The 27,184-nt window shown below is 37.6% G+C and overlaps 1 protein-coding gene across 2 annotated transcripts in view; it reads right to left on the reverse strand.

Annotated features, from left to right (window-relative positions):
* FAF1 (Fas associated factor 1) overlaps window positions 1–27,184 on the reverse strand; it is a 144,600-nt gene that overhangs the window by 14,587 nt on the left and 102,829 nt on the right. For both annotated transcript variants that reach the window (XM_090146655.1, XM_031602222.2), the window contains 5 exons: window positions 19,973–20,109; window positions 17,661–17,749; window positions 7,378–7,458; window positions 6,846–6,923; window positions 3,176–3,391 (listed from right to left, as the gene is read on the reverse strand). In XM_090146655.1, coding sequence (XP_090002781.1) covers window positions 3,176–3,391; window positions 6,846–6,923; window positions 7,378–7,458; window positions 17,661–17,749; window positions 19,973–20,109 — 601 coding nt within the window. The remainder of the gene's footprint in view (window positions 1–3,175; window positions 3,392–6,845; window positions 6,924–7,377; window positions 7,459–17,660; window positions 17,750–19,972; window positions 20,110–27,184) is intronic.

The raw sequence follows: 27,184 nt of genomic DNA on the forward strand, positions 1-27,184 counted from the left end.
AAAAACTGAAAGAGAAAGTTGACTGAGCATGCTAATATGCTCAGTGTAAGCTCTTTTCTGTTTTAGTTGAATGCATTTTGAAGATTAGAGTGAAGAAAAAGAACTATAATTCTAAAATCAGCACACAAATTCAAACAGCATATTCATTTACTTCCATAAAGCCTTTGCAGGTGCAGTTAAGAATAAGGCAGAGAACTTGTACTACTGCTTTTTGCTCAGAAAGATGTGCTTGCCAAACATTTTCAAATGTAGAGGAACAAATTACCTGCTGGCTCAGTCCACTAGTGTGGAAAACCCTGCTGGCAAGGTATGCAGTTCTGTCTTGGTTAAGGTACTGAGAAAGGAGGTGGTTAATATCTAATTTCAGTGCTAGTAGAAAGAACAACATAGTCAGTGACAAAGACCCAATAACAAGTTGCTGCATGTGCTTAAATGCTTTGGAATGTCACTGCTGCTTTAAAAACTACAAGTAGTGTCTAGAAAAGGTTAATCTGTGTATTTACTCATGTGTAGAAGTTTGTATTTACAGTAGGGTTATGATACCAACTTTAAGTTAGCTAAGGATATCTGTGTAAGCAACTGGAACATACAACTAAGATCTAATGAATTTTTATTTACCAAAGAAGTGAAAATACTTCAATGTATCAGGACTGATGGCTTTGAAAAGCATATTTTGAAAAACAGGTAAAAAATTCTTCCGACAAGTTTCCCACCAAAAATGCTGATTTGCTTGAAGATAATCCCCTCATTTAGATAAGTCAGACACTTCTGGGAGTGTGTATGTTATTGTAATATAGATTAGGAGAGAAGAAAGATTATTAACTTGAGATGTTTTCATCTAGCTGCAGTGAATGCTCCACAAACTAATTCTGATAACTTCAAAACAATTTTTTTTCTTCCAAAAAATATTACAGTTTAAATATAGAAAGACAATTTAAATGTTATTTTTTTTTCTTGAGCACATGCCTGCAAATACTCTGTTTTTCTTTTTTTCCACAGACTTCAATGGATGTTTGTGACACACGTAGCAGAAGGGTCTTGTCAACTTACACTGCACTTTTAAGAGGCTGGATGCCACAAAGCCTAAGGTAACAAATGTAGTTAGCATGCTTTCAATGCCATTTCTTTTCATTTTTTAAACAAACAAACAAACAAACAAACGTCTTCTCTTTGTGGACTAAAACAATTCCAGCTTTCTGAGTCTGTGGAACATGGCAGATGTCATTTATAGTTAGAAACCCCCTGGGGATTACTTTCTATCTGTTAGTTCTGGTGGTCATAATGGCAACCAGATTCATACACTGCCACTGAGTCAAATCAGCATGAATCATTTATGCGACTCCTCAGACATGGCACTATTAAGTTGGAATCATAGCAAAAAGATGACAGGGTCTTGCAACAGACCAACAGCTCTGTAGCCTGCCATAAAATTCTTTTTCCGCCTCAGTGTTTTCTCCCTTGTAGTTTCACAAATTTACTGAAAGTACCACCCCATTTTGAATTAATGGCCTGTTTTCTTTTCCATTCCTTTTTCGCTCGTTCTCATTTGAGCCATCCAATCAATTAATGGTGACAAGGATGTGATTATATACAGATACAGCCAGTCTAGACTGTGAGGTTTTAAACTGGAAAAATAAAAAACCAGAGTAATGTCTTTATAGGTTTTTGTAGAAGTAAAATTGTACTAAGACAAATGTATTACAAGCAGAGAGCTACGACTTGCAGAATATTTTAAATACATGTGAACACTGTTTGGCCTGTAAAAGATTCTTTTACTTCTGTTGAATAAACAGAATGATCTATAATACTGGAAACACAGCTGACTTCTAATCTTTGGTTCCACTGGAAACAACATCACATGCTTAAGGAGTAAAGTTAATTAGTGATTAATGACATTCCCTAAATGCTTCTTCTCAGTCTGACTGATTAAGATTCTCAATTTAAGACAAGGTTGAAAAAAAAAAAAGCTGCAAGTACTACAATCTTGTTTACAGAGTTATGCCAAAAATCTTCAGAGATCACATCCACTCCCAAGGTCGTACCTTGTTAATGACATTTTCTTCTCCTTTTGGAGTACTTGTATTACTTGAAACAACTTACAAATCGGATGGTAAAGCAATAGGTTGCTGTTACAAAATGGTACTGTCACCATGCCAGTCAGAGCCCTATTCCCAGTGAACTTCCTCCACCGGCAGTGATGAGAAAGAAAATGGAAAAGCAATTCAGATAATGAGTTCCTTTGATGAAAAATGGCTTTATCAGTCACCTGAAGATTTCCCCAGCCCAGAGCTGCCCCAACTCATTTGCAGTACTGGGGTAGTATGGCCAAAACCTGCTGTATTTCACCCATCACTGATTGGCTCAGTTTGTAGTTGACTCTGTATCACCTACTGCCTTCATCTTTTATGCAGCACCTCCTGTTATCACTGCAGTTAGACCCACTGACTATGACTTTTGCTGTAAGGTAATGAATGACTAGATAAAAAGTGAAAGTTAAATTGTAGAAGAGTAATAGGCATATTTTAAGGGAAATCAAGTAACCAGCACATAAATATCCACTGACAAACCAATAGAACTGAATTTGCTTTTGTAAGCAATATGCGGTATTGACTTTGAAAATCAGTCCCAAGCAAGTCCATCATCAGAATTTGGAGGTAGGAAGCATAGTTGTATGATGTAACAGGTGGATTAATAATTCATCAGAGGCTACTGATTAGCTCAAAACCACTTATTATCTGACACTGAGCCTTCCGCCTGCTCATGACATAAAATTGCAACAAAATGGGAAAATAAAATGACCAGAAATACCAGCCTGTAACAGTCTTAAACAGCATGCTACCACTGATGCTGTTTTCTGTGAGATGGGAAGCGGGAGATGCAGGCTCACAGTCAGAGTTTACAGGCAGTTTTCACTAAATGTGATCCACAAATTGTTTGCTTCAGAAACGGAACATTTTTTTTAATGTCACTGGAAACAGGTTTTGCAATGCAATTTTGTATGCAGTGTGACAGCACTGTTAGGTTAGCACCTGGCTTGCTCACAACCACGGCGCTTGGCAGCACTCTAACTTACACATGCATATCTTTTAACTTCTACCACCCTAAAATGTACCGGTCATCTAAACATGGACAACTCAGAAGCAGCAGTATTATTCCTGGAGGTATATTTACTCACATCTCTCCTCGGAAAGGTGCCCAGAAGCTTGTATTCCTCCCAAGGATATCCCTTGGAAGCCACAAAATCAAAGACGACCTGCAGCTTGCTGCTGGCCAGGAAACGTCGCTCAAAGAATTCTCCGCTGGGCGTCCGAATACGCAGTTTGCTGACTGACTCGGTGCTTTCTTCTTTTGGTTCTGGAGGCAAAGACTGCTCAAGAGAAAGCCTGATAGCCTGAGGAAAAATAACCATTTAGGTTGCAATATTAATGACAGATAAAAAGGATAGAGAGCTTTTTTGTTTAAGTCTTACAGAATTTCAAGATATACCACAGTGTTCCAGAGCCATAGTTTTGCTTTATATCTCAATGACAAAATTATTTCTATTCAGTCCTTAATAACAGCCCACCACACAACTAATAAAAATAAATCCTTCTTTATAACACATATTATTGGGTCTACTGTTAACGCACAAAAGAGATAAGAAGTAATTTAATCGTTTGGCAGAAAGCCTTGAAAAATTTGAAAGAGAGTAATTGTCAAGCAGCCAATTGCTTCCTTAATGGCAATAAATTGAAGGTAGTAAAAGTATTTCTTGAAACGCACTTGTTATCAAACTGCCTTCCTCCTAAACAGAGCAATTGACCATTTGTAACAGATACAAGGCACTTGGTGGCAGCTCTGAATAAGAAGAAATACATGTAGATCTACTATAAATAAACTAAAACACTGCTAGACATAATAAAAAATATCATGAAGATGTATTAAATAACTATACTATACACAAAAATCAGAGCAGTCAAAGAAGAAAACTGGGCAGACAGACATAGGAGCATTAAGATTTTAAGACAGCAATTATTATTATTATTTGCAGGACAATTATTCCAAGCACAGCTGTGCACATCTTCTGAAACAACATGCATGTAACCAGGCAGCACTGCAATGACCAGGGCACATCATGTATCTAAAATGTCTTCTGCTGACACTGTGTGTGTTGCTGATGTTAAGATTTTAAGGGCAGAAATCAATTCTATTCTTCGTTCCCTGCCTCCAGGACTCACATTAACACTTTGATCAGAAGTAAAAAAAGAAAAAAAAAATCAACAATCAAACACCACCACCACCACAGATACCTAATTTCAGACTGCTGCAGTAGGTAGGCTTGATTTTCAGGGATACCAAGTGTTGTTGGCTCTCTTGGACAGATACTGATTTTTCTTACAAATCAGATCACACTTAGAAAGCAGTTTTGTTAGCTACCACCTTACTTAATGCAGCAGTTAATGAGAATTGCAACGAATACAAAAAGCAGCATAATAATTCCTCCTCCAAAATGCACCTCTCCAAAATGAAGAGGCAGTCAGGCATGGATTCACCTAGATTTTCAAGGAACCTTCATGATACACAGTTGCTATTTGTGCCTTTGAAAATCTCCCTAAGGTCATTCAGTTACTGAAACTGATGGAGGACAACCACGTTGAAGAGAAAGGAATGGGCAAGAGCAAGATGATGAAGCCTTTTAAATAGTCTACTTCTTACACACGAATCTCTAAGCAAATTATAGCTCAGTATAAATATTTATACATAGAACTTGAGTTCATTTTTGCTCATCTACTATGAGATTATATTTTAAATAGATTCTATTTTAATTTTCTCTCTCTCCACACTCAACCACCTGCTTACTGTCTTTCTGTTTTGACATTTCCCCACACAGTATAACAACAGATGCTACATTATTTACGGAACCCAATCAATTATATTATAGAAAAATAAACAACAGTAGCTCATTAGAGCTCTTTTCTTTGTGCAAAGAATGCGTCGCTCCCCAAAGTAACCAGTCTCCCAGGCTTCAACGTGAAATGGCAATTTACAATGGATATTCTGTACCAGCAAATCAAGTCAGAAAACAATGATGAGATGGATCACATTAATAACTCTTGAATCCGAACAAGCAATTTCAGTTTTGTTGATAAAAAGATGTTCGGTATGCGAATAGCTCAACTGTCTGACTTTAAATATATGAACTGAACATAAAGGCACTTCTGTAAGTAAACACTGTTGCAGAACAATTCAGTATAAGTAATCTGTATACTTGAAAATGGGAGTGTTAGTAAACATTATTGTTAAAATCCCTTTTGTTCTGCTAAGCAAACAGATCCTATTATTTTCATTACTGCAGCCTACATTAAAACAGGGAAGCCCACATCTGTTTTGATAACAGGGACTAGTTTTGCAGGCTTTATGTAAGAAAACAGTTTTCAGAAGGGCAATGTGTTAGAAAAGGGTCAGGAGCAGATAAACTAAAGCAGAGTGAATTATTGTTTCTATGCATACAAAATTACTTAAATAAAACATACTTATTATTTCAATCTGGTTATGGATTTCTCAGTAGTCTGTTAATGCTACAGTACTGATTTGTTTCCAATTGCTATTAACCTCACAGAATGGCAGCCTTTTGATTACTGGACAAAATTCTCAAAGTCCAGTTCTGTACGTTACTCACCCAGTTGTGCTTTATTTTTGATTCTTGGCTTATGTTAACAATAGGAGCTAAAAAACTCACCAGATACTGTAGGATAATACAGGAGAAGTGAACTATATTTCTACCAAACCACTGAATGTGATGGTTTTGACTGAATCTAGTATTCACTATGCAGAACTGTTTAAAAGGATTTTGAATGCTTAAGTGGCTCAGATTTTCTAATGCAATTATCTTGGTCAAAATATATATGCAAATGCATTGCTTATAAAGTTTGTTTATCGAGTTTATCTCAGGGAATAATAGATGCATTGGTAGCCAACTTTTTTTCAGTTGTGTAATGCAATTTTTCCATACATCAGCAAAGTACACAAGACTGAAACGTCAAGTATGTATTTAAGTCTGGGAGGGGGGGGATGAGGAAGGAAGTGATTTATCAGGATTCTACTGGACTTCAACTAAATGGAAAATTAAATGAGAATATAACACCAAATTTCAAATCTCCATCGGCGATGGGAGACAGAGCAAAAAAGTTATATAAGCACCACTAAAAAAAAAGGAATTCTCCTATTTTATATAAATGAATAAATATTCAAAATATACTATATATTTGTGGTAACACTGAAACTATACTCAGGAAATATATATTCAGTTGGGATGTTGATACAACTTTGTAGTCATCAATGCCTAGAAGCCAAAGGACAACACTCAGTCAACTCTGCTTTCAGTCAATACATTTATGTGTATTGAAAATTTTATTCAAAGGTTTCAAAGTCCTTTTCAAATAGCTGTGTTTCATAGCAGCCCTGTAAGGACATCTATTTCAAGATCACTTCACAGAACAGCTGAAAATCCTCTAATGACTTAGCCTGTTTCACCTTTCCTTTGAAATGTGGGCTTCAGGGGAAGAAACATGGCTGTAACACAGCCTTTTTTCTTCTCTTTCAAACTATATTCTGTATTTGCCAGGAGTCAAAAAAGAGGAAGCCGCTAATATAAGTAAATCCATGCACATGGTAATTTATACCTGCAGTGTATGCCTACGTTGTTTTACACATACATATGGTAAGAAATTAATAAAAATACTAATTTGAGGTTCCCATTAGAAAGTACACTTTGAATTAAAGTTACAAAGTGTGCTGAATGAAAGCTGTGACCTCCAGAAGCACCAAGAACCCAGAAAGCAGCCTGAAAAAGTAAAACAGCCCACCTCACGTTCTTCCTCCTGTTCTTTCCGAATCTGTTCCAAACGAAACTGCTCTGCCATTTCTCTCTCTTGTGCTTCTCTCTAATAAATAGAAACAAACAGTAATCACACACGTGCTCACTTCACTTTCCAGCATTCTGTTTAGTGGTGTCCATTAAGCAATATGAAAGCAAAGAAACTTCTTAACTGTTCTGTTGGAACAGGAATGGTTGATGGATGACTGACGCATCTGCATAACATAAAGCCATATGAATAAAACCTTCACAGCCCTCTTGAAGCTTGTTAATGGAAAGCAATCTCAACTCAACTTCTGTCGTCAAGAATTTACCACATTATAATGATTGTTTACATATATTTTGAAATCTCCATTTTGAATTGTCTAACCATTTCATTGCCACTTAAGGCAATTACGGCTCCTACAGCAAAGGTCTAATCTTAAAAAGCAGAACTGAGGTGAGGGAATCCTCTGCTCCACAGAGATTTCATCGCTTGTAAAGAGATTCATGTCCCAGCATTCCCACTGCCCCCCACACACCTTTGCCCTGTCAGCTTCGAGCGATATGCGGTATGCTTCATCCTGCTCCCTTTTCACGTTTTCTCTGGCTTCACGTTCGTCCTGGGGAAGAAGAAAAAGAAAATGAAAACTAGCAGCACAGAATGACAACCAGGACACATATCTTTATGTCCACTGCTATTTTCTACCCTCAGTGACTTAATAGAAGAATATTTGATAACTCACAGGGATGTCAGTCATGCAGCTGACCACCTGGCCTGCCTCGTATATGGGAGGGCATTGCGTTGTTTAGAGAAGAAGGCTGGATTTTAGCTTGCTTTCTGCTCCAACTGACAGCAGGCAAATGCTTGCCCTTCATGAGGATGCCTGCTCCCAGGTCCTTCCTCGGTAAACTTGTTCTCAGAAGGATCTGCCTAGGGTCATGGCTATTGAGCATCACCCACAGACCTCAATTCATACTGAATACAACAATTTAAAGTAACAAGCTCTGCCCTGAAGTGTCTCAAACACACAGAGGCAGGCAGACAAGAAACACGAGGTTAGCATGCCAGCAAACCTAGCAGAATATCTTATTAGCAAACACAGCACAAATAGTAAGAGATCATGAAAAATATGCCAATGATAAACTGAGGCATCATCCATACAGAAGAGGATCAAGATGCAGATATCCCTGAAAGCTGGAATAACTGCACCAGGGTGATATCTGACAAAGCAAAGTATGCAATCCATAGCTCTGTCCTCTGCTGCTGCAGCCACAGACACAGCGTGCTGCTCTGTGCTTACTCTTCTCACATCCTATAATCCTCCCAGAGCTCTGCAGAGGCTGCAGTGTTTCCTACAAAAATCAGTAAGATTTAGCTGTAAAATTGCTGGTGGGCTCAGTGCTGTCACCCAAAGTTAGCAGCAACAGAGCACTTACACTGGGGCTTCAAAGAAATGAAAACCTACCACTCACTCCTTTTTGAAGCATTATGGTAATCTTTTCATTCATCTAAAAGGACTGTTCCACAGAAAGGAATCATTTTCCAAACAATCCAATCAATTTGTTCCAAGAAACTTCTCTACTAGGCAAAAACTCAATGGAAAGAGAGTATGTCAATTGTTATTGTCAGGTTACACAAACATGCTGGAATGTTCCTCAAGTGAAACTCTTAAACATATTGGTGATTAAGAACTTCTGAAGTTGCACATAACCATAAGAGAAAAGGATAAATTGCAGGAGAAAGTATACAACCTCCATCTGGAAAGTAATAAGGTATTTCTAGAGGAAACCCTTCTTCTAAAAACAGGACCCCAAATTATTCTGCAATCAGTCTCTCCTAAATTTCATTCACAGAAGACAGAGAAACCATCACCTTAGTTCAGCAGAGCTACAACATGAGTAGACTGAATTCTTCCAAAACGTTTTGTCCTTTCTGTAAGCACACCGTAAGTTTAAAATGGTGGGAAGTAAAACTATCTTCCCAAACCAACTTACTGACAGAAGGACTACTTGAGGCAATCTCCAGGGGACAAGCATTTAAAAAAATATTAAGAACTGTTTTGGAGACAATCTGTTCAGCTTTCATGTTTTGCAACTTCATGCATCGTCATAACTGAATTTCAAGAATCACACAAGCCCAGGAACACCGGAGGGAAAACAGGAAGATCAGATGCAATTGTTGCAACTACAAGCTCTTTCTTTTGCCAAAGACTGCTAGCAGTTAATATATATTACTTCAGTTTACCAAAAACAAACAAACAAAAAACCAACCCACCCTCTGATTGATGAGAAATTGTGGACCGACTTTTATTCTGTGATTCTGCATTATAGAAACCGTCTAGAAAACTCAAGGAGGTACATGAGAGAAGCACGGGCTTCATTTGCCTACAAGGATCTTCACTGAGTAATTTTTGGAATCAGTTTAAATTACATCATCTGGATGGCACCTTCAAAATATACTGATGCTATAGATTCTACCATACGAATATAAATATTAATTCCAGACATTAAAAACGACATACTTGTTTCCTCCCTACTCATCATAGTCATCGTTGTCCTAAAACTGGATTATGAAAAAGATGCCAAGAATGTGAAGAATTGCTATGCATGACTGCCCGGTCCTCACAAAAATCTGTAAGCCACATCTAAAAGTAAATGACTGTGCCACCAATCTTTACGTTGCATGGAAACAATACGCTTTTTACTGAGACACATCTCAGAAACACATCTGCAGGTAGAATAAACAGCACTGGAATTCCAACTTCCAAAGGACAAAAGCAGATGTAATCAGTCATACGGAATGCAGCTCTGTGCTGTAGTGTTTTGCTGACACCAACCCCACACTACAGGATCAACCACAGCTACAGTGATTACGGCAAATGTATTCTCTGATTCAGAATTACGCTTTGGAGGAATTTTAAATATCAGATGCTGTTCTTTTTGTAGTCTAGTTTTTTATTTTTGTCATCGCTTTTTCTAGAGAAACCACACAAAGCATAAGGATGACTTCATCAGAAAACATGTTAAAAAATGGTAATGGTGACAGAAAAAGCAGATTAAATATTTTGCGAAGAATCTTTCGTCATACTAACAAAGAATGCATACAAAAAAGAAAAAAATAGCAATAATAAAAAATCATGTTGTATGTGTTATTAACAAAATCTGAGGTTTTTGCAACATCTATGGAACATCAATAAATGCACATCCACATTACTTTTGCAATGAATACAAAATAACCATCTTCCATTTTCAAGAAATCAAGACATGAACAGACAAAGTCTTATCCTGGTTCACTTGAACTGCTTACTTCAGAAACAGAGGCTATACTCATAGATGGAAGAAAACAAGTTATTGAGATCTTTGAGGATTACACTACAGCACACAGGACTATATCTTCTCCCTCAAGAAAGCTGACAGCAGGAGTAGAGACTATTCAGTGATTAGTGTCAAACATTACAGAGATATTGGAAGATTTCTATGGGCAAAGATACCACAAAGACAATGAGACTGCTCATCAAGATGACAACGTATGACCCAAGCATTCATAAAGAAGGTGAACGAAAGGTCTCTGCCTTCCCGTTTTGACTGTGCACCAGAAAGGGCGGATGTTCATTCAGTTGAAAGCTGATATCCTCAATAAAGAGAATATGAATTTTTCTACCGAATGTGTTCTTTAGTTATTAATGCACGTTAGAGATGTTAAATCACAACAAAAAAAATAGTAAATACACATTCATGAGAGGGTTAAAATGGACCAGAACAAATATTCTTGAGTAATATTCACAGCAACAAAACTAAGAAAAAACTGAGTTAAGATTAAGAAGAAATATAGGATAACACTCTCCAATAATTATTTCTTATTCATTTTGTGAAGTCACCTCTAAAGTAGCTAGCAGCAGCCATTGCCAGATGTAGGAGGATGAAAAAGCTGGATTTCTGACTGCATTTAGGACAGCAGCATCCTCTTCTCCTGCTGCTTATACAGGGAAATAACACACAAGGATAAAAAAAGAAAAGGCAGCTTTTTGGATGGGATATTTTGCTGGATATGTCAACCTTGGAAGTGCTGGGCTTTTTGTTGTTGTTGCTTGTAGGTAGGATTTAATGATTTAACCCCAGGTATTAGTTTTGCACCTGATTGGTTTCAAGGGAGATGTGCTACATTTTATTCCCCACTGTGTTTTAGGATGAGTTTTATTGTAAAGTAAAGCCAGATAAAACAACTTGAGAAGATCAGCATGAGCAGAAGACATTTACCAGAGCGTCAGTGAATAAATGGATGTTACAAAAGACAAAACAAAAAAGTTTATTCCCAAATGCTGAATGTTCACCAGAAAGATGGCTCATCTCACTGAACCACTCCTGAAATTAAAAACTGCAAGTGCTTTAGGCTATTCATGGGAGCGTTAAGGAGAAACGCCCTTTGTCCAAACAAACCAGTTTAATAAAAGCATTAATTTGACTCACAGGAGATGACAGACTTGCACATTGTGTAACTTAAACATACACGATGGGGAATACGTAGAAGAAAAAAGTGTACACAAAGCACATGAGCCATATGGGGACGACAGAAACAAAGCAGAGGAAAGTTTCTGTGGTGGCAGAAGCAGAGGTGGGGAGGCAGAATCCTACCTGTCTGTATCAGCCCAATTCCAGATACTGATTTTTGTAATTTACCTGGAGTGATAAGAATGAAAACAAAAACAAAACCTTGTAGAAACAGACCTGCAGTTACTTTCCATGGGAAGTCATCCAGATGGTCTTGTGGATGACTACAGATGTGGGCTGTGTTGCAGGGAAAGCTGAGGTTTACTAAGAGAAGCAAAGCTAATATCCAGTGATTGCAGCCAGCAACATGCACAGCTGAGAATCAATCTGAACTAAAGATACTTTCATTTCATTTTCTTTATTTTCATTGTCATTACTTTGCATTTTGTTCGAATTCAAAATGGCTTGTAAACTCTTGAAGGCAGCAAATGTACCTGCTGGTGTACTGGTATGGCACACAACAGGAAACCAGAGGCTGGAGCTTTGGGGTGCTATCATATTACAAATACAAAGTTGGAAAATTTATTCAAATAAATTTTGATTACTGTAGTTTAATAAGTTATAACTCGTAATAATTAGTAAATGTGCTAATTGCGTTTTCAAGAGGTTATATCACAGTCTTTGTTAGATGCCTGTCATCACCATTATCTTCTTGTGCTTTGGAATTTAATGAATTTCATGTATTTAATCTCATGGCCTTCTGTTGTGTGAATACTATATACCATGATATACATGCAACTGCTAGATGGGACAAAAAATATTAAAGGTATTAAAATGCCTACTTTCTAATGGCGCTAATTCAATTTCTAAACAGAAATTGCAGAGGTCCTCCTGCATTGCTGATGGAAGCATTCAGCCATTCTGTACCTGGAAGGAACAATTGCAGGAAAGGAGTGGAAAAAGCAACTGATCTGAAGCAGGAAAAGACCATTGGATTGCAGTTTAGGAGAACATTCACAAGGGCTGCTCCTTTTGAGTTTCCTTTGTGGCTGCGAGATACAATTTTTAAAGAGGAAAGAAAAAAAAGGTGTTGGAAGCCAGAACTGCTATATCATCATTGCAGGAAAAAAAATAAAAAAGGAAATCTCTGATATTTGACAGCAGAGAAGCAGAAAAGGAAGACATGATGATATGAAGCTCCTTACTGCAAATTTATAAAAATAAAACGTGGCCAGCAAATCCCTGCATAGTACAGACAGTTCTGAGATAGACAGACTAGCAATATCTCTACAGATAGCTGCAGTAATGAAAAGGTGAACTGATGTATGTTGCTATTTTGGAGTGGCTTTTTTCCATTTACATATTTTTAAAATCTCTATCCAGATATTAATTAGGAATGACATACATTTCTCTCATGCTGCAGCATCTTGGAAGAAGGAACGTCATCTAAAATCAGACAGCAAAGATTCAGACTTTGCAGGTCTCCATTTTTTCTACAGTTTATCTTCAGTAAGACTGCTTATTTCAATTTTTCCAGTTTAAAAATTCTTAAATATCTTTTACAGAGTGTGTGAGCTGCCACAGTCTAAAGCAAATCGAAGCTTTAAGTCGGATTTGTAAAAGTAAATTTTTCAAGCAATTGTAGGTATTTAAATTCCACCTTGATGTCTTAATTTGAGAGCAAGAGTGCTAGTGTTGCATAACTACAATAAATACGATGAGAGACCTACTGTTACTTAAAAGTGGACAAGTTGGACCAGCTGTGTAACAGTCAATGCTTTTACAGTAATAAATGTTGACAGCAAAAATAATAAGAATGCATTACTGAGACATCATCAAATGAGCCTTGTCATTACATGGAAACTCCACCCTGTATAAGCTTGTCAAAAAGTGTTACTGTAATCCTTTGAGAAGCCTCCTCCTCAGGCAACAGAGAAAAATGCTTAGGATCAGCCCAGAACAGGTGTGTTGTACTGTAATGCCAGTCAGTTTAATCACAGATCTCTGTACATTAATCTCACACAGGAACTGACTTGGATCTACGTGGGCCCATCATGCAATGCTGAGATGATTATTTAACTATCAAATTAGAGCAAGCAAGCAAACAGAACGTTTGCAAATGGACATTCCAGGGCATACAATATTTTACAATTATAATTTTTCTTGTCAAAGTCCAGCAGCATGTACTGACACTTAAGAGGAACTGATACCATGCTCTCCTTTCAAAGTCAATCCCTGATAAATATCAATTCACACCTTGATCAACATCGGCGGAGGCCAGTTCTCTGCTTTGATACTCTCTTTCACTTACAGAAGAAACTCTGTAGTGGCATTTATTTCCTCTTTGAAGAATTCCCCAACCCTGCTGCCCTAACAATAGGTAATGTATAAAGATTGCCAGTGTGGCCCAGAGGAGTGGGCATGGTTAGAAAAGCAAAGTATTTCTATTAGATGTATAAAATTGTTTGTGCAGCCTATTATACCACTGGGAGCCTGAAACTCATAGAACTATTTCCCTGGGAGCTGGTAAACCAACTGTTACTTTATATTAAATGCATCTATTAACTTATCAGAATAATTTTGCATACATAGCCGGAGGCTGGATCAGTAGATCCTAGACCTGACCACCCATGTGGTGGCTTTGCTGCTGCTGTTGCCATTGACTCTCCCATTTAATTATCCATTGGCCACTTCTTACCCAAAGTGCCACATTAGGACAACATCAGTACATTGTTGACCACGTTATTATTTGTAGCTCTTTACTATGGCAATCTAAGTACCAAACTTATAAAAACAGGCAGTGTGACAGCCAGACCACGTGTCTGGCACATCAACAGTGTGGCCCAAAAGAGGAAGGAGGTTTCTGAAATGTCTTCTGGTCCACACAGCAAGCAATGGGCCCAGTGGTATGTGACCGGCCCAGCAGACCAGGAGACAAAAGGAAGAAGGAAAGATTTTTCCCACTTCAAGAAAGCTTGGGAGAGAGAACAGATGCTTAAATTTGGACCACCTGTACCTCAAGACAAGCATGCTGGATTACTCTTACTATGTATACACATCTCAGTATTTTTTAACATACTTCTCTGGAGACTACGTAAAAAAAAGCTCAAACAGTACAGATAAACCCTTAAATCCAATCACCAGTTAAATGATGGAATGAAACTATGGAAATACATCCCATTTTGCCTAATTAAAATGGTGTGAGGCTAAATCAGTAAATTTTATTAACACATGGATGCAAAAGCATAGGATTTAGCTAGCCATACTATTACACCCAGTAACAAAATGACTCACTTTGCTGAGGTAAGTTGGTGACGGTGTTCTGAGCATCCAGCCTACAATACCTTGATGATCCACATGCTGACTGCTAGGTCATACCCGAACAGCTACAACCAGCATCACAACAAACACCTGTACCATTAGAAGGCTGTGCTAATAGTCATCCTGTACTGAAATAACCATCAGAGGGCACTGCAAAACATGCTGTGCTAAACAGAATTATGCAATAGCTCTGTTTGAAGCTTTCATGGGCATGCAAGTTAAAAATCCAAAATGGAGAAGTTCAGCTGTGTAAACTGACTCACTAATGCTTACATGCTGTTATTTACAGGTGTTTTCAGTTCAGTTTCTCTCTCACACACACTTCAGCTTACACCAAAGCTATATAGATGACTTCTCTTTTTAAAGCACAAAAGAATTCTCAGCTTATCTTCTTGTGGTTTACGATGACTTACTGTTGCTATTAAGAAAACAGTAACAGAAACCGGACTCTGTATCCTGTTTGCTATTGCCATATTTGGGAAAAACATGCACCAACTGCAACAAGAGCTTAAAAAAGAAAAGGTGATGATATCTGAATACTGTAAGTTGTCAAGTACAAGACTTAAGGAAAGCTACATGTTATGTTACGAATCACAAAAAGCCTTTTTTTTTTTCAGGTGAAACCTTCCACTGAGTACAGAGTGCTTGCCAAATTCTCCTCTCTCTAGAATACCTATTACAGTCATTTTTCATCTTTAAATTTCCTGCTTCAAAAGCAGAAGTTTCTGAGATCACCTTTCCCATGTGCTTGTAACAAGTGAAGCCAAGTTACAAGTAAATATTCTATTTGTGTATAGAACTCACAGCACCTGAAAATCTGCCGCCCCTGAAATTTATGAAATTTTCCATTAGTTTTCTGAAAGTCAAGGTGTGTTACAAAAAACAAAATAAAACAATACTAAGCTAAACTTCTCACTGGGAAAGAAATCTCTATGGTCTCTCAGTGACAAGAAAACAAAGGGAAATGTGAAAAAAAGACTACAGAAGACTTAGATGAAGATAGACTTTAGAGGAATATCTAACATTTTTCTGTTCTTCTATGTAGGGTAGAGCACTTAGAATAACAAGTCATGAGAATCACAGAATTGTAGGGGTTGGAAGGGACCTTCTCCAAAGGAGACTCCATCACCTCTGTCCCAGTTTCTGTCACCCTCAAAGTAAAGAAGCTTTTCCTCGTGTTCATATGGAACTTCCTGTCTTCCAGTTTGTGCCCATTTTCCCTTGTCCTGCACCTGGGCACTATCAAAAAGCATCTGACCCCATCCTTATACCTCCCACCCTGAAGATAATTATAAGCATTATTAAAATCCCCTCTCAGTCTTCTCCAGGCTGAACAGTCCTAGGCTTCACAGTCTTTCCCTGCAAAGGAAATGCTCCAGACCTTCACCATCTTTGTGGCCCTCTGCTGGGCTCTTTCTAGAAGTTCCTTATCTTTCTTGAATTTAAGAGCCAAGAACTGGACACAGTACTCCAGATGTGACCTCAGTAGGGTGGAGTAAAGGGGGAGGATCACCTCCCTTGACCTGCTGGCCATGTGCTTTTTAATACCCCTCCCCCAAGGATACCACTGGCCTTCTTGGCCACAAGGCAACTGCTAGCTCATGGCCAAACTGTTGTCCACCAGGTCATTCTCCATAGAGCGAAGTATCTATCACTCTGGGGACATGTATTATAGGCTGTCACTGTTCTTGGTCATCCAGGGAAGGGCTCCCAGCAACTCACAATGCAGAAGCCAGTTGCCAGCTCTGCCATTACAGCCTCAACGCTACCAAGCCTTCTCTTTCTTTAAGCTTTGTCTCCCTTATGCCCACATCTTTCTCAGTTTCAAACCCATGTGGTTTCACCCAGGATGGGATTATAACCATCTCACTTGACTTCCATCTGTTTCTCTCCCCCACACTGATCTCCCCTGCTCTGGACAACTGTTCTAGTCCCCTGTTCCTCCTTCTATTCCACTCCACTTTCTATATCCTTCTTTACTCCTACTTCCTTCTCCTATCTCTTATCTGTTCTTAAACCCCAGCCTTAGTATGTCCTTCTTTCCTTCTATTTCCTTCCTTTCCACCAGCTTTTGTAATTTCCAGTTCCGAGTCTTTTTTAGAATTTTACCTTCTTTTTGAAGCATTAAAAAAATTAATCTATACCTAATGTATTGCTGCTAAAATGTAATAAAATAATTCAATTATATCATGTCTTGGATTTTTGTTGTAATTCTCATATTAAAACTGTGTTCAGTATTAACAAAATCAAAGTCAATTTTCTTTAACAGTGATAGCATAAATAAAGGAGAAAAAATATTGGGCAGGTACTGTGCCTTCATATTATTATAACCATAATCAGAAAATCTCATACTAATAAGGTAGGAGATTTAAATGTGAAGAATGTGTTTAGTGAATTACTGTCAGTCAATATGTATACAACAGGGTAAGAATAATCTTGAATGGCAACACATCAATTATTATAAATTCCTAAGTACTTCATTACTTCGAAATGCCACTCTCAATTTACAGAGTAACAGATAAACACCTCTCAGTTGCACTCCTCACTGTGTCTTCTAAAGTTGTGTCATCACTTACCCATTCTGCATGGTTCTGAATGGTGATTCTGTATTGGCATAGTTCTGGTTTTCAAGATGGCTCTTAAATCTCCCTTTAAACAAATACACTTCAGGCATATAAACCAATTTTTCCTTTCTAACTACAGCTTAATCTGGTCACTGGAAAAACCCTGATTGCTGTTTCCTTCTATGAGCATATTCCACTGCAAAAGCAAAGAGTTGCTCATGACTAATAATCAGAGAAAGGAAACAAATATGAAAATACCAGTAAACCAATAAGGAGGAGGTTTTCTTTCTGAAAGAGACCTAACCACATACACAAAAGAGACATTATTTAAGAGGCACATTAAAATGTGCCATACTCTCCTTCATTGGCTAAAGAGACATTTGGTTATTTTTGCATCCCCAATGATTTTTGGAAGCCAGTAGGCATCTGCAATAACTTTCAGCTCTCACCTCATCCTTTATGTCTTCCTGCTGCTGGGCACTGAAGATCTCCATTGCAGCCATCAGCCTCATCATTAGCTCATCCACTGTCGTGTTACCTAGCAACAAAGGAAGACCACTGAAATTCATAGCATTAAAATTATTAAAAAAATAAAAAAAAAAGTCATCTTAGAATTAATCTGTAAGAAAGAGCCAGTTCAAAAAAGTCAGAAGAAATATCTCAAATATCTCAGTAGAATTATTTTAACTAAAAATTCAGAATTGCTTTTGCAAGCAGATGTTGATCATAGGCTAAAATTTTGAGTGGTTCAAGTCTGAAATATTGGTTTATTTTTGCATGTTAGAGAGAAGTCGTACATCTGTGGCTCCTTGACATGATTTTTACAGGCTCAGAATTCTTGAATAAAACCAGGGCAACCCTAACCCCAACCCTCCTTGTGTTTTTCTAGCAGTGTGCCCTTGGTTTTCAGTAAGACTGAAATATTATTTTAACTCCCTACCAAGATGCACTCAGACTTTGGTTTCTCTTAGTCTCAAGACCAGACCGTACTTCAAAGCTGTGACTATTTCTCTGTGAGAAATTTGCTATAAACTAATGGCATCTACCAACTTAAATAGTCTTTGGACACTGACAGAACAAAGCCATTAAGAGCTACATTTATACTGACAACGATGGTCAAAATTTTAAAAGGAGTACCCTAACCAGAAGCAACAGTGCCAATAAAGAAAACAAAACCATACCCATAGTTTCCAACCCCAGTAAAAAATAAAAAGCAAAAGCAACCTTTGGCAGCCTGCATTTCAATAAATGCCTTTAGGACTTAAGTTTCTGCGTTGCTGTATCTCTTCTGCAAACAGTGCCTTCTCACCCTGCCCTGAAAGGCCCTCATTGTTCCCATTTCTAGCATTTGCTACCTTAACAGAAAATTTTATCCCAAGTGCTACAACGTGCATGACTCCAGAGAATACCATTCATTTGTGGATAAATAGTTGAAAGATACCAATGTCCCAATTCGTGGGAAAGTAACAAGCACAGAACATTTGAGTTTGATAGAATTTGAATCCAGGGATAAATTTATTTAAGGTTGTAACTGATTATCACTTCAGTGCTGAAGTTATTTAAACATACATAATTAAAACTCACTGAATGCAATGAAATAATTTGAATCATTTCTTAATATAAAACTACGTTATTTTATGCCTCTGAGCTACCCATTTTCTCAGACAGTAGAGTAATTCAAGTCAGTAGGCACCAGTGACTTGAGTGGGATAATACAGGTGCTTCAAGTTATACAAACACTCAACAATGCTGAGGAGTTATAAAAAGAAGAAAATCACTATGTTCTTCGTTATGCTTTTTAATTTTTTTATTTATTACTTTTTTTAATAATTAATAGGCATACCATGAATCACTGTTGTGCTGTACTTTGCACTAAAGAGACAAAAATCCATGCAAAATTAATTGTTTTGGCCACAGGAACGAGTACTGCAAATTCCTCAAGAAAATGACTAATCTCACATGCAGAAAGAAACAGTTACACTGCCTGTAAAAGGCAGCATTTCCTCAGGGTGAATTTCCTCAGAAAAATAGGGATATTAGAATAAGAACTGCTAGGTAAAAAGAATAAACAAAGACACAGTGTCACGAACACAACCTTGTGGAGGAAGAAGAAATGGGAGGTACCCATCCTGTGATGCATTTTGATTTGAAGAGTTACTGAGAACAGCTGAAGGGCGTTCCACACCTGAGTCACCTTACTGCCAGAAATAGGAGAATGGCAATGCTGGAGAGAACTGCTCATGTTCAGAGAGCTTAGTTCATATGAAATTCTATTAGCAACTTAAAGTTCTGCTCCCGTTTGGGATCTCAACACCACAGGCAGGTCTGAAAAAGCAACTGATGTTCAAATATTATCCCACTACACACAATTGGAGTCTGTACATTGACAAGGAGCTAATCACAGAACTGAATGATGCTGGTGCAACACAGAAAATCCCAGAGAAAGGATTTTGAAAACTCAGGGATTTATCTGGTTATACATTTGGAAAACTACCAGTAACTCCTGGTTTGGGAGATCTGGTTTCTACTTTTAAAAATAAAAATCCTAAACTACATCATTCATGGCAAATTCAATCTCTAACAGTATGCTAAAGATTGCCTTATGAATAACAGCCTTTTACACTACAGCAACTGCAGGTTTCTTGGGTGTGATAAATTCACTTTCTGAACATCTTAAGAAAAGAAACAGTTACAAGGAATGTCTTCAAACACTTTCAATACCGACTTAAGAATTATTTTCAATATAAAGCAAGAGCTGTACCTTGTATTACATTCAATACTTCATTAGATGATCGTTTTCCCATAATAATAAGGAAAAGGGGAAACTGATCCGTCTTCTGAGTTCGAATCGTTTGGGCTACAACACTCCCGAAGTGTCTTGTGCACATTGTCAGAAACCTACATGGGGGAGAAAACAGCAGTTAACACAGGGGAGTTGGTTTTGAAGTTACTGTTTAAAAAATACTTATGCTGTTCAGCAGTTTAATTGAGTGCCACTGCTTAACATGTAGGCTTCTGCTTTCAATTCTAGAGTTCCTGATCCCTTTTTATGGTTAAATTATGAAAATATTTACAAATATGATAGACTACAGATTGCCTACATTGAAACAGTAACTAGGAGAGATGGTAATTTATTCAATGGAGAATCCCCTTTTCTGTTATAGTGCTCTGCAAGCTGTAATACAAAACCAATCCCCTCCAAGAAAGATCATGCTAAATGAATTGTTAAAAACTTCTAAAGAAGAACTAAGATATTACCTGGTAAACATGAGGAAGTACCAAAACAGTATAATTTCATATGAAAGCGTAATTTAAGAAAACGTTTTTATCAGTCAGAGAATTAAAGGGTGCTTCAAAATTGTCTTTTCTTTTGTACCAGTGCCCTGTCAGTGACACACTTAGCAGTGTGGTCTAAAAACAATAATTCTAAGCTTTTGACCAAAAAAGCTCTTGGATATTAGCATACAGAAGTCTAGCATTAGTATTCTTAACACGATCTTGAATAAATGAAAAAACTGATAAAGCTTTTCTCTTCCATTAGAGGACTGTTTGAAATTAGCATTTCTTTCAAGAGAAAAGGGTAGCTTATGATATGTTTTCAGATCTGATGGTAAAAAGTAAATGTCATAATAATAATGAATTATGAAAGACCAAATGCAAATATAGAATGCTTTAATAAGATCCAATTTAATAAAGTCTGTAAAAATAATGGACTTTTAATAACACGGGTCACAAAAGGCAAAACAGTGGAAATTCTGAGGACTAGCCACTGGTACAGGCTTATTAATTCTTAATTATGTTCATGAAAGGCAACTTAAATCGTGTGTTTTCTTATGCCTTATGATAATATTTTAGGTAACAACTACTCGGAAATGTATGCTCTAACTGAAGAGCAAAGTCCTGTTGTCACATGCATTAGAAGCCAAATCTATTTGAAAAGACAGACTGCATTAAAATGTCAAGCACTCTAACTCATTTCTTCTCAAAAGATGCTGAAAAGATTCAAAAAGGTGTATTTTTTTAATCAACATATATTAAACCTAATAAAATCTCTAAAAACTGAGAAGCCTCCTGAGTAAAACACTGGGCTTCTTTGAGGCTCTGGAAGTATAAAATACCCTTCTGACTTCGTTCTGGAGCACAACTAAGACTGCAGGGCAGCACAATTCGGTGGGTGGCAACCCTGCCCATAGCAGGAACGTTGGAACAAGATGGGCTTTAAGGTCCCTCCCAGCCCAATCCATTCTGTGAGCCTATGATACCACAAGCAGGGGTAGCCAGCAAGTACTTCAAAGCCATAAACGTCACTGGCAGATATGACCCCACGTGCCCATTGAAGTAAAACATAGGAAAGCCAATAAGAGTAGTTTGGAGATGTAAAGCTGAATGAAGAGATACCACCAGCAACCTCCAGCACCTGCACTGCATGACTCCTGTTCAGCAGGGATCACTCACACACACCTGCCTGTAGCAGGGCAGTACTGTGTGAGTGCTGAGCTCATAACATCTCTTCCTTTCTGTTTACTACGTGGGTAGGAACGGAACTTTCATTCATGACCACCTTTCCATTTGACCTTTTAATAGATTTTGCAACTACTTAATTAATTTTGCCTTTTTTTTTTTTTCTTTTCAGCCTTTCCCGATTCTGTAATTGCTGACCTTTTTACTTCTTCCCATATTCATATCTAGCAAAAAATCTACTTTGTACTAATATTTACTATCTTCAGAAATATGTGAATAGGACCAAAACAATTTGTGACAGCCTGCAAGAGAGCTCTGATGCTTCTTACATCTTGTACTAAAGTTTCCCAGATAAGATCCTTTTCTAACAGCTAATAGAACAAATAATACTGAAATATACTCCTGGCATTACATTTTCATGTAATTCCATCATAAAATGCAATTTATTACTTTAAAAAAGCTTCTAGAGTGACAACTACAGAAAAATAACAGCTTCAGATATCCACTGAAAAAAGCTTTAAATATTACTGAGCCCCAAAAGCAAAGGGAACATTTGTTACATCTCCAGTCTATGGTCTATAGTAGCTCCTGATCATGGATATGTTGCATAGAGCTTTGCAAACACATGGATTTGGCAATAATGTGGTTCTTATGAGAACATGCAGCTTTAATTTTTAAAAATAAAAGTGGCCACTTTTGCCCAAAGTGCTCGTTGTCCAAAGTGTTATCTCAGACCTTGAGACTTTTTGATCTCTGGGAAGCTTTTGATCTCAGTGAGACTTATAAATACCTTAATGGGTAGGAATCAAGTGAATGTGGCCAGGCTGTTATGGGTGGTGCCCAGAGATGGGCCAAAAGGCAATGGGCACAAACTGAACACCATACAAACACCATACAAACATGAGGAAAGACTTCTTTACAGTGATGGTAACTTCTTCCAAAACGTTTATTCCCTGACAGTCTGAAATTATGTTCAGCCCACAACTCAGATGACACTGGGTGGAAAAAGTGGGCTTTATTTACAGGCAGGTCCTTCCCAAGTCTAACCTTACTTTTTAGAAACTTCAAAACTTCAGAAATGGCTGTGAAAAAGCCGAGATTTCTTTTTTTTTGAGCATGAGGAAAACAATGATGAATATTAAACATGCAATGTTCCTGATTATTTTTAATAATAATTACATGCTGTGCAAAATCAACATAAAACTCATTAAAATGTTAATGTAAAAATAACATTTTTGTATAAGGTATTTACATTTTAAAAAAAAGTTAAAGTTGAGATCAGGAAATGGTATATTTAAATAAGCTTGCTATCAGTTGTTATGATACAGAGTTAATGTCTTACCCACACTGCAGGGGTCACAGCTGTTGTCTCAAATACAAACGATGATAAGCAACAGACACAAGGTATGGTCTAAAGATTTACAAAGCAGCCTGAATCAAATGGTGTGGATGTTTTCTTTAGTATCCATAAGCAAAATACCCAGGGATTCAGATGTAAAAAACATGATTTTATCCACTTTTTCTTTATGCAAAAGTAAAGCTTAGATGAGTGGATTATCTAACTCTTCATACAGCGTGGAAGATCTAATTTCGTCCTGCCAGGTTCACACAGATTAGATAAATACCTTATAACCCTGTCCAGTCTAAAATACATCTAGCTAGAAACTCATTAATCCATCCTTTCAGGTATCAGTGACACCAGGAAAAATTACTGGTAAAAGTATAAATGAAATGTATCTGCATCCCTTGCTCAAATGCTGTGCTAAAAATGGAAACCTAAGGATGCATTTGCCTTTCAGTGGTTGTTTCTGTCAATCTGTTATAAAGAAAAACACATAACATGATTTGCTAAGGAATATCTAAGACTGTTAGTTAGCTCTACCATTAACCTACTTAAAAACAGAGTTTATATATGGTAGTGAAGTGGGAGAAGCTACAAGCACACTAGGAATCTGTAAAAGAATAATCATCAAAAATCAGAGAAACAACGTGATAAATGCAGTTCAACACAGCCACTGAAACTCTCTAAGCAAAAGAGCTCCACAAATACAGAGTAAGAATCAAGTAGATTCAAGAAAATTAATGATGTGAAGAAGACACTGGTGTGAATAATCAGAAGCATGGTTTGCACAACATGAAATAATCCTCTTTCTGTACTTAGTACTAAGAAAGCAGTTTTAGGCACAGTACACCAGTAAAAACCAGAGTGTACCAAGATTTAATTGTCACTGATTGTTGTAAGATAAACTCAGGTTTAATATTAGTGAGAACTGTCTGAAGGCAGTGAAAGCCAAGTACTGGAACTAGTCAAGAAGAGCTGCTGAGAAATCTCCCTCACATCAAAGATGAGATCTGACAGCCATGGGTCAGGAATGATGCAGTACACTTGAGCCTTCTGGCCAGGTATGGACTAAACACAATTATCTGCAGCTCTCTGAAACCTGCTGACAGTCAGAGTGGTAACAAAGAGGAGAGCAGAGAACTCAAAGCAGAATCATTTTAACCCAAGGAGGACAGATACCCACACTTCTGCAAAGAGCTTTGTCCCCACCAGGAGCTCTGCAGTACCAAGGAGATTCAGCCATACCTTCCAGCTGTATTTTAATAATAATTCTGACTATGCCAGCTGAATGACTTCTTCTGATGGTTATTTTAGGCACCCTCATAGACACAGCTCAGTTTCTCTAGAGCTCCCATGCCACCTGGCATTAGACTTCACTGGCACAATTGTGGAATCCTGTGTTTAAACGGACCTGTGAATGAGTTCTTTCTTCCATCTCAAGGCAGCTCAACAGGTCTGCCTTGCCTACACATTCTTCTGCCTGCATTTCTTACACAGGATGGCAGAGAAGTTGATTCCTTCCATTTTCTGTTCAAGAAGTACAACGCACCACGGTTTGAATGCAGCAGGATAGAACTTGCTTTAGGATTTGTTTTTATAATGGGAACTTAAAATATACACTTGCAAATGTATCCATAGTTTCTGGAGTTTCAGTAATTTTTTTCAGATGACCTTAAAGCATTAAAGTTCATAAAATGACACAGTAGAAACTTCAATTAAATAAACAGAGAGACCACTTCCTATTTATAACTGAATGTTATGGAGATGTCCATATCTTCCTAATCACAATCAAATTAAAATGCATTCTATATTCTATACTGCCTTGTAGTTTTCCAAATTTGGGCATTTTTAGATTATTACCATAGAATTACCTTGAAGTATATAAATATTTAAAGAAGGATAGTTTACTTTTTCTAGTGGGCATATAATAAACAGTTTAACCATCATCTATATACAGGTTGTTTTGTTCTCTGTCTAAAGAGACAATCACCTTTTATCCTTTTCCTTTTTTCTTCGTTTCAGTGCTATTAGGAAACTATTCACAAGTGCAACCCTGAACAATACTATGCAGTAATTATGACTAGATGACAAAGAGATGTGAACAATTACTGAGCCCATTTTGAAACCCTACACTAATAAAGTCATTAGATGCTGCCCTTGCCATGAGCCTTCTAAAAGCTTCTGAAGTTACAAGAACACACGGCATTGTTCGTTAGGACAATTGCTGTTGGCAGAATGCAAACCTTGAGTTAAACCATGCTGCAAATTGATCTTGACATTCTGTTAAGACCGCCACTAAAATCAAAAGCAAAGGAGAAAAGGAGAAAATGAGCGGGTGGGATGTAATCATGGAACAGAAGGGTTCCCTCCTCACCTTCTTTCCTCTTCCTCCTCAAAACAAACCATACAGAAAATAACAAACTCGCCTGGTGCTTGCGAGCCTTTATTTTTAAAACATTAATTAGACTTTTGACCTCTTTTTATGGACTCACACCGTATTGCTATTAAAGTAAATTAAATATTACAAAATACACTAGATAAGGTTTTCACACTGTTCTGTGAAACCTGTTAAGGATTTGATACCCAAAGAACAAGTCAACAGTTTTGCAAGCAACATATCTACAGCCACTCGTCAGGAGGCAGTGAGAAATTAACTCACCAAGTCCTGCACTGTCAGACCCCACATCTGCAATATATTTCCTGAAGGATCTAATAGGATTGGGGAGCTAGAGCAGTATGGTCAACTGGTCTTCATCCAGGCATGCATCATTCAGTAGGTTAATATCAAGGGTCAGCAGCTGTGAATATGGCTAATTACCTGATGACGGAAATTGCAGGTGAAGACAACATGCTGCTGAGAAGCACTTTGGTCAATTAACTCTTTCCTAAGCTTAAGCAAAATGAAAGACTATCATTTGAACATTAAAACTAACAAGCACCTGTCATCAGAGCTGAGAAAAGTTGGCAACAGCTTGAAATACGGTACCCAAGGGCAAAGATAGCAAAAGCTGAAAAGCTGCTACCGACAGCTGAGGTGCTGTTTTATGTTTTGGGCATTGCTTTACTCAGCAAACATGTACTTGGAAACCTGTTAATATTATGCATAAGCTATATTTGTAAATGCTCTGTGTACAAGCATAAAAGCATGTGTGCAGGTGTAGGTATACGTGTATTTATGAATATTCATTCTATACATATATTTATACCCAGTACATGTATTACGTTAATATATATTAATGAATTAACAAAAGTAGTTATACATGTGCTTGCACACATATATACACACATACGCCCACTATACACACACCAACACAAAATTATTTCCTAATAACGGTGTTTAGACAACTCTCTGAAGACCTAGGATACCAGAACTACAGCTGCTCGTGTCTGGCCCTGCAGCTGAGCTCTCCCAGAAACTCTGTGGAAACTCAAGGCAGTACTCAGCCCATGCAATGCCTCAGTGCAGCTGGTAGACTGCTGCACCCTGGCCCAAAGTGCTACTATGGGCAGGCACTACTACTACTGCAGACACTACTACTGCTACTTCTACCTGCATTTCTGCTGCTTGAGAGTGGCACAGTAGCAAATCTTCACATGGCAAGCCAAAGAGTAATTGTTAAGCTCAAGGTTCATCCCAACTTGAACGGAATACAAGAAGAATGTAAAAGTTATATCTGTAGTTTACTCTGTTCCTTTTTGAGTCTCAAAAAGCTGAAGTATAAATACTTCTAAAGAAGTCCATCTACAGGACTGAAAACCTATCTCAGTACTCACACTGAAGTGCTGCTAATTATGAGTACAAAGAAAGTTGACCCGATCCCTCCTGCTTTCCCATACTGGCTTGGCTCTAAAGTCACTCTACCAGAACCAGTAAGTAGCTTTTGGGTTACATTAATTTGCAGAAGACAAAAACAAACAAACAAACAAAAAAAACAACAGTTCCTCTTGTTGTTCTCTCACCCTTCAAACAAAGCTACGTGCAACCATATTTGCAGGGAAACAGAACAGAGTACTCTGAGAGCACTGTCATTATTCTGCATAATGAAGTGTAGTAATTAAACAGAGGTACTACATATTTATTTATGGGAATGCCTCCAGTGCATTGGCACTCTCCAAAGAGGGACAGAAGCAGCATCATACACCCTTCTAAAGAAATCACAGGAGTAAGAT

This window comes from Phasianus colchicus, chromosome 9 (assembly GCF_987193195.1).
Source record: "Phasianus colchicus chromosome 9, bPhaCol1.hap1.1, whole genome shotgun sequence".
Lineage (NCBI taxonomy): Eukaryota > Metazoa > Chordata > Aves > Galliformes > Phasianidae > Phasianus > Phasianus colchicus.